The following is a 16,190-nucleotide window of genomic DNA, read 5'->3' on the forward strand; positions in this document are numbered from 1 at the left end:
TGGGAAACTCCTTAAAACCCATAATGTTTGTTTAAATACAGCTGCAGGTACAAGCAAAGAAGTTAACGATAAACAACATAAAAATGTGAACTTAAACCAGCTATTTGCAAAACCATTTACCCAAAGGACACCTAGACATGTGTCCATAGAACCACAAACATCTACATACGCAGATAGTTTGCAAAACCAAAATGAGAAAAAGACATATAACTACATTACACGAACCTATATTGAAAATATCCACAAAATCCAAACCTATTTAAACCGCAACCCCAGATCAACTACAAAAGAACCAAACCAAGATTATTTGACACAAAAGTTACAAGGATATAACAAGTTAATTGCACAGCCGAAAACTAACGCTAATTTAGTAAGAACATGTTACAACTACGGACTGTTAAATACCGTATACACATATGACGGAGAAGAAGTTAGTGGAATACCAGAACTACACAAAGCATTCATCACATACAAAAAAGTTACGAAAGGAAATTTATTTTATATAAAATTCTATACAGCACCAGCGGAGATATTATACGAGGAAATAAAACCTACAATACAGGTTATCAAGATAGGATTAACTAAAGATATGATTATACCCGAGGATATCGGACAACAAGAAGAGATATGCAAAATAGAGATACCAAGTTTTTATGCCAACAAAAGGATAATTGGTATATCAACAATTATACAATAGTTAGCAAATAATTATTTAAATGGAAACGCTATATGGAGCTACTATGCAAGAGACTAGCTAATGATTTATTCCAATTCAAGGGAGCTAAGGAAAGCAGATATGGATGAAGTCCAAAGATGGATTTTATCACTACTAAAGCCAGAAGAACGACCTACGACACGAGCACTAAAAGAAGGATTTATTTCAGCAGAATTATTAACCAGATATTGCAAGCTAATTGGTCATAAATACCCGGACCATATATGTTCAAAGTGCAACGGAGAAGATAATATAATTCCAGACGTCCAGCTAGAATAATCAACGAGGAAGAAAACAAGAAGGAGAAAGAGATATGAACGGAAAAAGTTAATAATGTAAATGTAAAAGTCATAATAGTTGTCATAAAGTAGGTATGGGTCTTTTGTACAAAATATGACAAGTGTATGTGGTAGATATTGTACATTATTAATATGTGCAAATAAGTCGTAAAGTAGATAGTGGTAGACAAAATAAGAACTATTCATGAATAGTAGTAAATAGTAGTGGACATGTGTAAAAAATGTGTTAGGATAAGTATCTAGAATAGTAAATTTGTATGTCTATATATAGACTTAGTAGTAAACATTGTAAAGGCGGGCAATGCCTGATAAATAAAAACTCTCCTTTCAAAAATCTCTCTTAAAGATACTAAAATACTTAAAAGTTAATGGATAAATCTGAAATCCAGTCAGATATTTCAGATAGCATGGCTAAGCAATAGGCAAAGGTATATTGTTCAAAAAATATGCGGAACTAATTTCATATATTCCTGAATATCATATATATGATTGAATAAATTAATGTTAGTTATTATGTATTAGAATTATTTGAATCATGATTTCTAGTTTATTAGCACACTGGAAACAGGGAGAAAACTTCTATACTATGCCATCCTAATGTTGAAACCGGTAGGCGAGGAAAGCCGTTTAGGGGAGTAAACAAAGTTGAGGCGCTGATAAGAAGAAAGTATCCGCTAAAGTGCGATGCTAGTAGTGACAGGAAAACATGATAAAGATAATCTAGTTCATAATGATCTAATATGAATTTAATCAATTATGAATATGATAGGAAGGAATAATTTGAAATAAAAAACCTGCATAATAAAGAACATGACTACATACATGCATGATGAAATGATAAAAAACTACGAAACTTTAATCTTATATGTACTTAAAAATATAGAAATAATCGAATTAAGAAGAATAATATGGGAAAAAATATTTAATGATTACGAATCAGAAGATATATTAAATTAAGAATGGTATGAAATAGACCTACATGATTTAGACTTCGAAAGAATAGAATGGTATGATTTAGAAATAAATTCAGATTAAAATGAAATACGAATATTTACAATATTGGATAAAATCTATGGAAGATATAAAACTATTAGAACAATTAATGGAGGAAAATTTATATATGTACCAAAGAACCGAAGATATGTTATATCTAGAATATATCATAAATAATATTAAAGAAATATTCAGATTAAAACAACTATCGGAAGAATATTACAATAAATATTATTACATTTTACCATGAATTTCACACTACCAAAAATTAACATTAAAAGGATATCAAGATTAAGACACTTAGCAAAAGAACACTACAATAAAATCTTTAAAATAAAATACTCATCTACCACACTACCACCTACCACACTACCACTTTCATGAATCCCTCAACTACGAGTTCCGCAACGAAAATCTCCTTATCTCATTCTCCTCCATCAAGGTAAGTCCTTTTTCATGGAATTAAATCTTTCTAACTCAAACTCTTTCATCTATTTATAAGTCATTGATAGAAATCTTAATTCTTGGTCATACAGTTTACAAGAAAAGAATTCAAGAATCTCAAGAAAAGGTTTCTTGATCACTCTTCTTTAAATTAGGGTTCTTCATCAAGATTTTTATAATATTTAAGGTATGTAAGGATATCATAGGGAGGTATTAAGTTCTTCCTCACACCCTACATCTATAGTTTCAATTAGTAAGATCAAAGCTAGGGCTTTTACCCTATGATTCATATTTTTGAGTTTATTCTATATCCCTATTGTTGAATTCTTGATTTCATTATAGAGTTTCATTACTTCACAATATTAATGATCTTTGACTATTGATTCATGTTTAATATACCACATGAACCCTTTATTTGTTAAGAATTATTGAAGACCTTGTCATATTGATTTCTTATACTTTATTTTTAGTAAAGTAAATTCTAAATCTTAAAGTACTATTTCAGAAAGAGTTTAAATAAAGCATGAATTTCTTCAAGTGCATTATTTTCATAAAGAAAAGCATAGTTAGATTTAAAGAGATCGTATCTTAGTTTTGAGAAAGTAAAGTGAGTTTTCATAAAGCATAGTCTCTTAAAGCTAGTTCAATACATTTATAAAGAAGTATTTTTGAGTATTAACTCAAAAGATAGAGTATCAGTTTTCCCTTAAAGTGGGACATTTTACCTAAATGGGACATCATACAATTATTGAGCATTATTGCATTATTTTGGAAGTAGTATTGAGTATCGAGTTGGGTAAGGTTTTGGATAATGCAAACCCCATATAACTGCGGAGCCAATGTAGGATTGGATTGTGTCGTTGATTCGGACGACTCCTCATAAGCCCCTGGTAAGGGCTTAGATACCGGATCTATTAGTAAGTTCGTCCTCTACCCTGAAAAAGTATTGGATGGCTCAGGAAACGTGGACAAGATGTTGTATTATCACGATGCTCATAATGATAGTTGTCGATTAGAGAAACTCCCCAAAAAAAGAAAAGTATACTATTTTAGCATTGATACTATTGCATATATCTAAGTTGTAAAGCTTTATTGTTTCCAATACATTTGCATACTTTACTTTAAAATTATCTATTTTACAGTCTTTTTAGTTACTCTTTCAACTAAGTATTCAGCCTAAACATTGTTTCATGAAGTCATTTTACATACCGTACATTCCATGTACTGATACCATTCGGCGTTGTATCTTTTAATGATGCAGATACGGGTGTTTAGGGTTGATAACCGGTGCTTCGTAGATATCCTCTCCATTAGCTTTTGGTGAGACCTTGGAGTGCTCCAGTTCAATTATTTACTTCTTTATTGTTAGACGTTTTAGTTATAATTTAGGTAGACGTGGATCTTATCCCGACACCTATCCTAGTTTAGTAGAGGCTTCATAGATAAGTTAGCGAGTCAGTTAAGTCTTGATCTTCAGATGTTTTAAACATTATTATTGTGATGATTCATACTTATATTTCAGACTTTTCATAAAGCATGGTCAGAGGTGTAAATGTTTTTATCCTTTAAAGCTTCCGCATAAGTGTTTAGTATTCCATTTAGTAGTAATCCATCTCAAGGATTCACTAAGGACCAGTAATAGTTTTCGAGTGCTGGCCATGCCTAGGATATAGGATTCGGGTGTGAAAATCTCATTGCTGATTGTTGCAGAAATGATTCACTTTAATGTTGATAGAGTGTCCCTATTCAAGCAAATATTTAGTTAATGGACCTAGGCCAGTCTAATTGTCCCACCAAAAACTAGTATTTTCTTTGTATATATTCCAAATCATGTTGGGTTCAACTGTGCTTCTAATTCAGGTAAGATCTTTCCACATGGGGAATTTGCGAGACTTAAATTTTTGGAAATAGGGTGAGCAATCATACAATATTTTGCTTTAGTGAACTTGGACCATAGTGAGGCCTGCACTCTAAACCTCCACCATTTCTTTGTATATTAGTAGAAGAACCCTAAAAGAATATAGCAAAATGTTTCTTCATGAGTTTTATGATACCTTGTGGAGGAGTAAGCGTAGTGATAGTATAGATAGAGAGTGAATAAAGTACATGTTTAACTAAGATTATTTTTTCACCATATGATAACATGTCACTTTACCATTCACACAATCTTTTAATCACTCTAAAGAGTATTTTCTCAATATATATATTCATTTTTTTCCTATCAACATAAACTGGACAACCCAGGTAATCAAAAAGGAAATCTCTGTTGAGAAGACCAATGACACTTTTGATCTTGTTTATTCTAGTGGGGCCTATACCTGCATCAGTGAGAAAAAAACACTTAGAATTCATTTTTTCCCCTGAACTTTTTACATACATGTAAATTTGCTTCATTACCATTTTAATGGATTTGGTGCTCCCGCTAGTAAAAATGACAATATTATCAGCATATGAGAGGTGATTGATAGTAGGTTTTATGTGAGACATTGAAAAGGATAAGAACTGGTCATTGCCAATAAAATTATTAAGTAATCTAGCTAACACTTCAACTCCAATAATAAATAGAGAGGGAGCGAGAGTGTCACGCCCCAAGCCTATACCCTGAAAGTGGTTGACACTCGAGAACCATTGTTGGTCCCCAAGCTAACCCTTGGCCTGACTGACTACTTAATAAAAGACCGACTCAAGCAAATACAGGCTTTAAAAGCTTAAATAACTCACTTCTCTCAAAATACTCAATTTAAACTGTCTGAAATATACTGAATGAAAGCAGTAAGAGTTTGCAAAACATCTCAAAAGAAATGCTAAAAGACTTCCAATACTTTCTATCTATGAAGCCTCTATTGTTCAAGATGATGTCAGGTCAAGACCCACGAAACGCCAAACAACCAAACTGGAAATAAAAATGGAGTCCTCTGGGAGCAAGGAGGTCTCACCAAAAGTTTTCAATGAGTGCAAAGTGATATCAATGAAGCGCATGTTGATGATTTTGAACACCTATATCTGCATCATAAAATGATGTAGGTCGAATGACATTAGTACATTGAATGTATAAGTATGTAATATAGCCGAAAGAACAATAGATGAACTGAAAAGGCTGAAACAGTACTCAATTGGATGTAAAACATAAATAGAGATAAGATAATTTAAAACTTTACAGCATAAAATATGCTAACATACTGAACAGTATATATGAGTATAATAAAAAAGATACTTTTTACCCTAATATAAGTATAAAAAAAAAGATTATTTGAGAGTTTTTATAACTGACAACCATCACTATGAGACTTGTGATGATACAATGTCTTGCCCACACTGTTAGAACTGTCATATACCTTATCGGGGTATAGAACAAACTCAACTCATGAATCCACTATAAAGTTTTGGTCAAAGGCAGTGAGGATTCGCCTGAAAGTTGGTGTGATCCTAACCCACACTAGCTACGTGATTTATGGAGAATGTGAGTTGTCTGAACTCTTCTTCATATCAGTGTTCAATACTACTCCTAAAATATTTAGCTCAATACTCAAGTAAAAATACTCTATATGAGTTAATATAAGTTCTCAAAAGGACCTCTTGAAGAGGTAATTGCTGTGTATTAACTCTTTCTGAAAAACTGTTATACTTTTCTGAAATTAGTGTTCTCTTTCTCCATGTAAAAATGATAAATTTGAGAATCATTTAGTTCCCTTTAACTCTACTAAAAAAATTATACTTTAAATTTTTCTCTTGAACTCACTTTTAACTTCTCAAAATCAATTTAAGAAAAAATATTTGATCAAAAGATTCTCAATGAATACTTAGGAAATGGAGTTCATGTGGGAATATAAACATGAACACCAACTCAAAGATCTCAATGCATAATATATAACAACTTATAATTAAGAACTTAGAACTCATAATCAATAATATAACTTATCTCAGAAATTCTCGAAACTAAGGGTATTACACTATATTAAACTTTTACAAATTGAATTTATATGTACGGTGTGAGAAAGAACTCAGTCCATCACTATAATTAGCCTTACATACCTGGAATATTAAAGCTCTTGGCCAAACTGAAAGAACGCTTGAAAACCCTAGCTTTATCCTCTTGGATCCTTGCTCTAAGACCTGGAAGTGTTAATAAGAGTAATATGGTTGGTATAAAAATGTTGGGGTTTAGGATTAGAAGGGGCGAAAAAAGATTGAACTATCTTTCTTAAAAATCTGTCAAAAACCTTCCACGGCTCCATCTACTGTTTGTGGTTTGATCTATCCGTGGAATTCATATTGACATTTTAAGGCTCAGAAGTTTATTCTATGGTCTCAAACTATGACCCGTAGAAATTTCTACGACCTGTAGATGGGTCCGTATGAATTGGACCCTAAAATTTGAATCTCAATACTTTTTCCACAAGTAAACCGTACGGGTCGTAGCTCTTTCTAAAACTCGTAGAAGGGAGTCAATGACTCAGAAAATCATGTTGTGGTAGTCTCTTGTAAAATGGTCATAGCTTATTACAACAAACTCAAAATGAGGCAAGCTTGGTGGCGTTGGAAAGAGGAGTCATAGAACTTTAATTTAATAGGTCACGGGCCACAAAATTCATTATTTAATGAGAGATATGATCATTTGTAGTTGATCTGAGTAGAATCTTATATCAAAACTTAATCGGTAAGGAAGTTTTCAACTCAACTTTGTGCTAAGGGATTCTTGTGACCTTAATTCATATCCAAATTCATTCCCACACTAAATAAATGAGCTTAAAACATAAGAAAAATTTAGGAATCACCTGATACGATCTTACACACAAATACAGAATAATTCAGACCTTAGCTTAAAAAAATTTGGGGTGTTACAGAGAGGATCACCTTGTTTTAGGCCTTGGGAGGATGTGAAGAAACCATTTCTAGCTCCATTAATGATGATTGAATACCGGACATTATCAATGGTACCCATGAACAAATTAATAACATCCGTACTAAAATCAAATTTCCTAAAACCTACACAAATGAAAGACCATGACATTCTATGGTTAGCTTTAGTCATGTCATGATTAAGCACCACATTGCCACCTAGGTTCTTAATCTTTATGCCCTGAACAATTTCTTGAGTAAGCAATATATTTTTTCAGTAATAAGTCTACCTTTTAAGAAATGTCATGTTTGGTAGGATAACATAGTTCGTTTGCATTTATGGGGTTCCTAATGAATTCTGAGGACCCATTTTGAGAATGTTTCACCTTAGCTTTTGGTTGATGCCAAAGATGTTGGTGTGACTGGTTTAGCAACACCCATGCCGCTTTAGCGGTGGTAGGCCATCTGGGGCTTTACTGCTTAAGCTGTGTTTTGACAGCTTTAGCGGTGGTCGCTTAAGCGGTCACTTGACCGCTTTTGTGACCTTAGCTGGTGTAAAATTCCATTACTATTCTTTATTTCCTTTAAAAGTCATTGTTGAAAGAGAATCCTCTTCCTTCCCACTTTCTAATACTAATTCTAGCCTCATTTCCGTATTTTATTTTCATTTTGAACCTCAATTCCTATAATCTCGATTTCTTAAGATTCAAACCATTTGGGTCGTATTAGCTTTCTCTTGACTTCTGCATGTTTGATGCATCAGTTAGTTTAATGTTGATTTGTCATTAAGCTTTAAATTCTAACTATTCATCCACCATTTTGATATGCATTAATTGAAAGAATAGTAGTAGCTATTAATTAAGTTTATTTCGTTTCCATATGCTGTTTGAATACTGCGAACCGTACTTTATGGATTCAATGAATATATTTTATTCATGACAAGTAAAATAATAATTCTCATTTGTGTTTTTTAAGTTGTGCATTAAATGGTTTCTTAGTATAATACATAGCTTGAGTTGGCTTTGATCAATTTAGGATTAATATGATTACTTCTCCTTCGATGTGAGTTTCATTTTATAGTTTCTTTAGATCTATGTAAATGATTAAGACCTACTAGTTGCATGAGTTAGTTACATTTAAGCTTATTCCTTTCTCGATTATAAAAGTCTTAGCATGCTAATTTGTGCTCTGTTTCTTTTGTTTTTGAAGGTTTTAAAAACCTGTTTAAGCTTAAATAATACAAAGGGAAATCAAAGACTGTGCATAAAACAAAAAAGACGAGAGCGAGAGAAAAAGAATAGAAGCTAAAGAAGTAGAGTTTTACTAATACTTCAGATTAGATATATAAGAGCCTAGAATGAAAAGTAAAAAAATAATAACACACGATCTAGCAGTTCACTTAACAACTCCTAAAAATTAGGAAAGCATGACTAACAACTGATTGACTAAGTCTTACTTAAAACATAGGCAGTAAAATTAAATTTATTGCAGTTCAAAAGAAGATTCCTAACACTCATCCTTGCTTTGGATACTGCAAACTCCAATTTTCTGTCTAAGAAGCTTGAATTTGCTGATCGGTAAAGGCTTAGTAAATAGATCTGCTAGCTGGTTTTCAGACTTGCAGTAGACTAGAGTCACTTCTCCCCTTTGCTGCACTTCTCTCAGGAAATAGAACTTGATGTTGAAATGCTTGGTCTTCTTGTGAGACACCGGATTGTTTGAGATTGCAATAGCTGCCTGGTTGTCGACAAGAATGATAGTACTTTCCTTCTGTTCCAAATGTAAATCATACATGATCTTTCTAAGGCACAAGACTTGGTTTACTGTTCATGTTGCTGCTATGAATTCAGCTTCTACAGTTGATTGTGCAACAATTTCCTGTTTCTTAGATGACCATAAGAATATTCCTGAACCTAGGCTGAAACAATGGCCAGAGGTACTTCTCATATCATCTGCGGATCCAGCCCAATCACTATCTGAGAATCCAAGTAACTTGAAGCTTGGACACTTCTCAAACTTTACACCATAGTCAATAGTACCTTTGATATATCTTAATATTCTTTTTGCTACTCTTAAATGCATTTCACTTGCACAGTGCATAAAACGAGATAAGAGACTTACAACAAATAAAATATCAGGCCTTGTTGCAGTGAGATACATTAAGCATCCAATCAAGCTTCTATAATAACCTTTATCAACTTTGTCGGCTCCATCTTCTTTACAGAGCTTCTCTTTTTTATTCATCGGTGTGCTCATCGACTTGCATTCCTCCATTTGAAATTTCTTCAGAATTTCCTTTGCGTATTTCTTCTGGCAAATGAACACTTCACTTTTGCTTGGCTTGATCTCCATTCCAAGAAAATAGGTCATAAGACCAAGATCTGTCATTTCAAAAATTTGCATCATTTCTTCTTTAAACTCCTCAACCAGCCTTGTATTATTTCCTGTTACCAAAAGATCATCAACATAAAGCGACATAATAAGGATATCAGTGCCTTTATGTTTTACACACAAAGTGGATTCAGATAAGCTTTTTTCAAAGCCCAATCTTAACAGATGATCATCTATCCTACTATACCAAGCTCTTAGTGCTTGCTTTAGGCCATACAGAGCCTTTTTTTAGCAGATAGACTTTGTGTTCATCACCGTGTTTCACAAATCCTGATGCTTGCTCGACATATATATCCTCCTCCAGTATGCCATTTAAGAAGGTTGATTTGACATCGAGTTTGAACACTTTCCATTCCATTTGTGCTGCTATTGCAAGTAGCAATTTGATTGTGTCTAATCTTGCAACATGAGAAAAAGTGTCAGAGTAATCAACACCATAAATTTGTGCGTACCCTTTAACTACAAGCCTCGCCTTGTATTTGTTGATGGAACTATCTGCATTTAACTTTGTTCTGAAGACCCATCTCACACCAATGACTTTTCTATCTTCAGGTTTGTCGACCAGCACCCAAGTTTTATTTTTCTCAATCATGAAGATCTCCTCCTCCATTACTTTCTTCCATTTTGGGTCTTGAAAAGCTTTTACGGGACCAGCAAGTTCATAGATGGCGACATTACACCTCTGATAGATATCTGACAACATTCTTCTCCCCTTGACTGGATGATCATCTTCTTGTTCTTGCTGCTAGTGTTCTATTTTTTGCTCTTCAGGAGAGCTGATGTTTGCTTCTAGAGAACGTTTTCCTGATTTCTGAGAGTTCTTCCAGTCCCACTGTTCGTTCTCACTAAAATGAACATCTCTTGTAATTGTCATCTTTCCTGTTTGAGGATGATAGACCTTGTAGGCTTTAGAAACTCCACTGTAACCCACATGGATGCCTATGATTGCCTTCTTGTCAAGTTTGTCACGTTTAACCTTAGGAACATGAACAAAACAAACACAACCAAACACTTTAAGAAAACTTAGTGAAGGCTTAAACCCGTACCAAGCTTCAAATGGTATTTTATCCTTCAAAGCTTTCGTTGGAAGTAGATTCTGCATAAAAACTGTGGTATTTGCTGCCTCTGCCCAAAATATCTTAGGCAACTCCTTCTCATGCAACATACATTTGGTCATCTCCATTGTCCATCTATTTCTTCTTTCACTAACACCATTTTGTTTTGGTGTGTATGGTGTTGTAAGCTGATGCACAATGTCGGCCTTCTCACAGAATGAATCAAATTTTGTTGAAGTGTATTCCTTCCCATTATCAGACCTCAAAGCTTGAATCGTACAATTACTTTGATTTTCCACCAATTTCTTGAATTTCCAGAATACACCACCAACAACTTCTAACTTGAATTTCAAGAAAAAAATCCAATACATTCTTGTCAAATTGTTAATGAAAATAATGTAATAGATGCTACCTTGTAGTGATTGAGCTCTTTGAGGCCCTTCGACATCAGTGTGAACTAGTTGTGGCTTTTGTGAGGCTCTCCAGGTTGATTTTGGAAATGGCTTTCTGTGTTGCTTACCAAATTGGCAGGCATGACATTCAGTGGAATTTGCTTCCAGATCAGGTAAGCTCTCCACCATCTTCAACTTTTGCATTTTGACAAGCCTTTGATAATGATAGTGCCCGAGTCTCTTATGTCATAACTCAGCAACATTTTCTTTTGTTGAATACAATATCTGCTCTTCCTCAAATAGATCTAATGAGAAACTTTTTCCTCTCATTTTGACTTTAAACAAGTCATGTCCCAAGGGATCCTTGATGAAGCAATTTTTATCTTCAAAATAAAGTTTGAAACCTTTTTCTAACAATTGACCAACACTTAACAATTTTTGGTCTAAGTCTGGTACATAAAGAACATATGCTATTGTTTTTGTACCTACTTGTGTCTCAACTGCAATAGTTCCCATTCCTTTTACTGGAATGTGACCACCATGGCCTATTCGAACATTTGTAATTCGAGTAGGCTCCAATTATTTGAAGAGTTCTTTATCATGAGTCATGTGATTTGTGCATCCGCTATCAATCAACCACGACTCGCTAGAAACATTGCTTGCAAAACATGATGCAACAAATAGTTGATCCTCTTCCTGTTCATTTACAACTCGAGCATCTACATCCTGCTGCTGAGTTTTGTTCTTACAAATGATTGCTTTATGCCCAAACTGATTGCACTTACTGCACTTAGCTTCAGGCCTTCTCCAACACTTGAAAGATGCGTGTCCAATCTTGCCGCAATGCTTACATGGAGGGTAGTTTCCTTTGAAGCTACCTGTTTTTTTTTTGTTGTTGCGTGTTGCACCTTCTCCATCTGTTGGTTGGTACTTCTTGTTCTTCTTTTTCTTATATCGTCCATCCTCATGATGCTTGGCAGGTAAAGCTCCATCGACAGCTCATTCTTGTCTCATAACACGTCGTTGCTCTTGTTCTTGAAAGGCACTTAAGAGCTCTGTTAGTGTAATACTGGACAAGTCCTTAGTATTTTCTAAGGTTGTAATGGTCGCCTCAAATCTTTCGGGTACCGTTACAAGGATTTCCTCAACGATCCTTGAATCGTTAAAAGTGGAACCCAACAATCTGACGTGATTGGCAATGTTAAGAAGTCGGTCAGTGTATTCCTTTATGGTTTCACTGTCCTTCATCTTTTGCAACTCAAACTCACACACCAAATTCAGCACTTGCATCCCTCGAATTCTCTCATCTCCTTCGTACTTAGTCTTAAGATAATCCCATACCTCTTTTGCCGACTTCAGAGACATGATACGAATGAAGATAGTGGATGAAACTGCAGCAAATAAACATGCCTTTGCCTTTGATTTCCTAATTTTCCTTTCCTGGTGATTTTTAATTTGCACCATCGTGGGATTGTTTGGAAAGGGAACTATGATGTATTCATGTTCTACAACCTCCCAGAGATCCAAAACTTCCTGATATGCCTGCATTCTAACAGCCAGATTCGATAACTTTCTCCACCAAAAGTTAGTGGTGCCATTGAAGAAAAACTTGCTTCTCCGTTCATGGTATTCACGAAATTTGATTGGCACCCACACACACAGGTCCCTTAAGAAATAAATCTTTGATACCAATTGAAGGTTTTAAAATTTTGTTTAAGCTAAATAATACAAAGGGAAATCAAAGATTGTGCGTAAAACAAAAAAGATAAGAGCGAGAGAAAAAGAATAGAAGCTGAAGAAGTAGAATCTTATTAATACTTCAGATTAGATATATAAGAGCCTAGAATGAAAATTAAAAAAATAATAACACACGATCTAGCAGTTCACTTAACAACTCCTAAAAAATAGGAAAGCATGACTAACAACTAATTGACTAAGTCTTACTTAAAACATAGGCAGCAAAATTAAATTTACTGTAGTTCAAAAGCAGATTCCTAACCATTTTGAAATGCCATTTGGACTCAAGTCTCCATCAGTTGCATTTTCTTTGTTGGGTTTGGGCCCAACATTCTCTAAGTCAACATCATTCTTATTCAAGAAAAATAAAGTTGATATCAATCCATGAAAGGGAATCATATATATAGGAAACAGAGATGATATACGAGCCTATATAAATACAATATATAGAATATGTAGATAATATACACTCGATATACATTTCGTGTATACACTATGAAAATGGGCCAAAAGCCCAATCAGCAGCTGAAGGCCCAAGTTTTGATCCAAGCGGATAGAAATTAGACTTGGGCCTATATAAGACAAAAATTTAAGAATTTCATCGTGTAAGGAGCAAACTACATCTTATCCCTATTCTTTTCCAATTTACAAAAATCTCCTAAAATTGTTGTCATCCGGATACATCTCATTCTTCCAAATACATCACATTTGATACATTATACAACTAGTTTGTTGAGATTAAAAAAAATAATAATAATAATAATAATATATATATATAAAAAAAATTAATGTTAGTTCCTCAAATCATGCAAACCAAATTGATGTCAATCTCTATCAAATAACAGGTACAAACAATTCAAATTACAAAATTTTCTTCTCTCAAACCTCTCCCAAATTGTAACAGATTAAAATAAAAGTCGACAACATGTGATACAAAACAATATCTGATACATAACTATGTTATATACATAACAAAGGTATGTGTCATATACATAACTATGATTATGATATAAACTGATTTTGCTATAAAACATTAGTGTTTATATGTATCAATAGTAATATTTGATAGTGTCTACAGATACATAGTCTTCTAGTTGAATAAGGTTGGGTGTAGTAAAAGATAACGAAATTTGTAATAGTTGTGTATCCAATGCGTAACTATGAACATGATACATATTAATTTGTGTTTCAATAAATTAGGGTTATGTATCAAAACTAATATTTGAAAAAGATAAGTGTACATGATAAAATTGTAATGTATCATAAATGTGAAAGGAATGAATTCATCTAGATACATTAAAAGATAAAGCAACAAAAAAAAATCAACAATTTGATATTCTAAAAGCAAAAAGAAAAATTGATGAAGAAATCCTTCCACACTTTCTCATTTGCTATGTATCAATTCTTGTAGCTTTTTTTCACTTTTAACAATGACATCACCCATGGATCTCGACCCAAAGCCCTTGTCGGAGCCACCAACAACTCTTGATAAAATTGTAATGTTTCATAATGATGAAACGAAGGTATTATATATTAATTTAAGAAATAAAAACAACTAGATACATTAAAAATTGAACCCATAATCTGATCTGTTGAAAGCAAAAAAAAAATGATGAAGAAATCCTTCTACGTTTAAGATCATGAATTTTGTTAACATGATTGAGTATTTATGAGTTTCCATTGTGTAGATCCAGGATTTATGGCTTGAGTCGTAGTTATGAGATCTAATGAAGAATCCAATTAGGCGATCTAGATTGGATTTCCAGATGTTGAAAGTGAAGTTAATTGAGTTTGTATCGGGTTCGATGTCATCGTCACAGATGAGGGCGGATCGACTGGTGATGAATGGGTGAGGGTGGAAATGGAGGTTGAGGCTGGAGGAAGGTAGACAGAGGATGATGATTGGTGTGATAGAGAGGGAGAGGTTTTGGGAGAGATTTGAGAGGATTTGTAGCGGAGTTGAAAAAAATGGACGAAGAAGAAGATGAAGAACTACTTCTTTAATAACTTGCAAGCGATAAATCGGAAAGATAAAAGATTTGAAATTCAAAAATAGAGTGATGGATATAATTGGTGATACCATGGAGTGATTTTAGGCGTGAAAAAGGGAAAAAATGGTGGGGATGATAGTTTACAGTGGTGTATCCGGAAAAGTGAGAAAAATTGTGGAAAAGAGGGATTTTTTTAATTTTTTGAAATGATAGGGAATAATAGAAAATAAAGTAAAAAAGGATGTGTAGTTAGGTAGTTTTTTTCATTTTTTTATTCTCTTTATTTGTTTGACTATTTAATTGTAATTTATTCGATTCTTACTTTAACTTTTAGATTAGGTTAATTAAATTTCCCTAAAACTGAATCAATTCTGTTTTATGATGATTTACTTCATTCAACAAATTTTATACAATTTTGACTAAGTTTATGTCACGTCCCGAGTCTACACCCTGGACTGATCGACACTCGAGAACCATTTCTGATCTCCAAGCGAACTCTTGGCCTGGCTGACCATAACTCACATGACTCTAAAGATACGCAGAAGCATAAAATAGATGAGCATTTAGATCTTTAAGAAAACTCTAAAATACTGTCTTGAGAATACTTAACACAATTCATAAGTTAAATCAACATCTTGAGAAAAAAAATCAAAAACCATCTAGTTTTGTCCGTCTATGAAGCCTCTAACAGTTCAAGATAGACGTTGGGACAATACCCATGACACCTCAAATACTACTAAAACTGAAATGGAGAATGGAGTCCCCCGGAAGCAAAGAGGCATCACAAAATACTGTCTACGAGTGTAACGTGATCTCAGTGAAGCGCTTGTTGATGATCCTGGACACCTGTATCTACATCATAATAAGATGCAGGTGGAACGACATCAGTATATTGAATGTACGAGCATGCAAGAAGAACTAAAAATATAGATAATTGAAATGACAAGACTGGAAGAATACTCACCTCAACTCAATTCATTTCAAAAGCAATAACAAAAGATTTACATGTTTAAAGCTCTCTTAATTAACATATACTAACTCAAGGATGTATATAAAAATACAATAAAATACTCTTTACTCTTATTTGAGAGATTCTCCAACCGACAACCATCACTATGAGCTATGTAATGATACAACATCTCGCCCAAGCTGCCAGAACTGTCCTATACCTTTCCGGGATATAGAACACCTCAACTAAGTGGATCCACTAAGCTATGCTTACAATCAATAAGGAATCGTCTAAAAAGTACGATCTTTTACCCATGTTGGCTACATAGTTTGTGAGGAATGTGAGTTGTCTGAACTCATCCTCATATCAGTGCTCAATATTACTC

General features: G+C 33.7%; 2 protein-coding genes across 2 annotated transcripts; both read right to left on the reverse strand.

Annotated features, from left to right (window-relative positions):
- Nucleotides 1–9,117: 9,117 nt before the first annotated feature.
- On the reverse strand, nt 9,118–10,384 carry LOC125832770 (uncharacterized mitochondrial protein AtMg00810-like). Its single transcript, XM_049511966.1, has 2 exons — nt 9,937–10,384; nt 9,118–9,785 (listed from the first exon to the last, which is right to left on the reverse strand). The coding sequence occupies exons 1-2, from the start codon at nt 10,382–10,384 to the stop codon at nt 9,118–9,120; spliced, it is 1,116 nt and encodes a 371-aa protein (XP_049367923.1).
- A 1,323-nt stretch (nt 10,385–11,707) lies between these two features.
- On the reverse strand, nt 11,708–12,592 carry LOC125832772 (uncharacterized). Its single transcript, XM_049511967.1, has 2 exons — nt 12,257–12,592; nt 11,708–12,100 (listed from the first exon to the last, which is right to left on the reverse strand). The coding sequence occupies exons 1-2, from the start codon at nt 12,590–12,592 to the stop codon at nt 11,708–11,710; spliced, it is 729 nt and encodes a 242-aa protein (XP_049367924.1).
- Nucleotides 12,593–16,190: the final 3,598 nt, after the last annotated feature.

The sequence above is a fragment of the Solanum verrucosum genome, unplaced genomic scaffold (genome assembly GCF_900185275.1).
Source record: "Solanum verrucosum unplaced genomic scaffold, falcon-dt-bn FXZP01000081.1, whole genome shotgun sequence".
In the NCBI taxonomy this organism is placed as follows: Eukaryota; Viridiplantae; Streptophyta; class Magnoliopsida; order Solanales; family Solanaceae; genus Solanum; species Solanum verrucosum.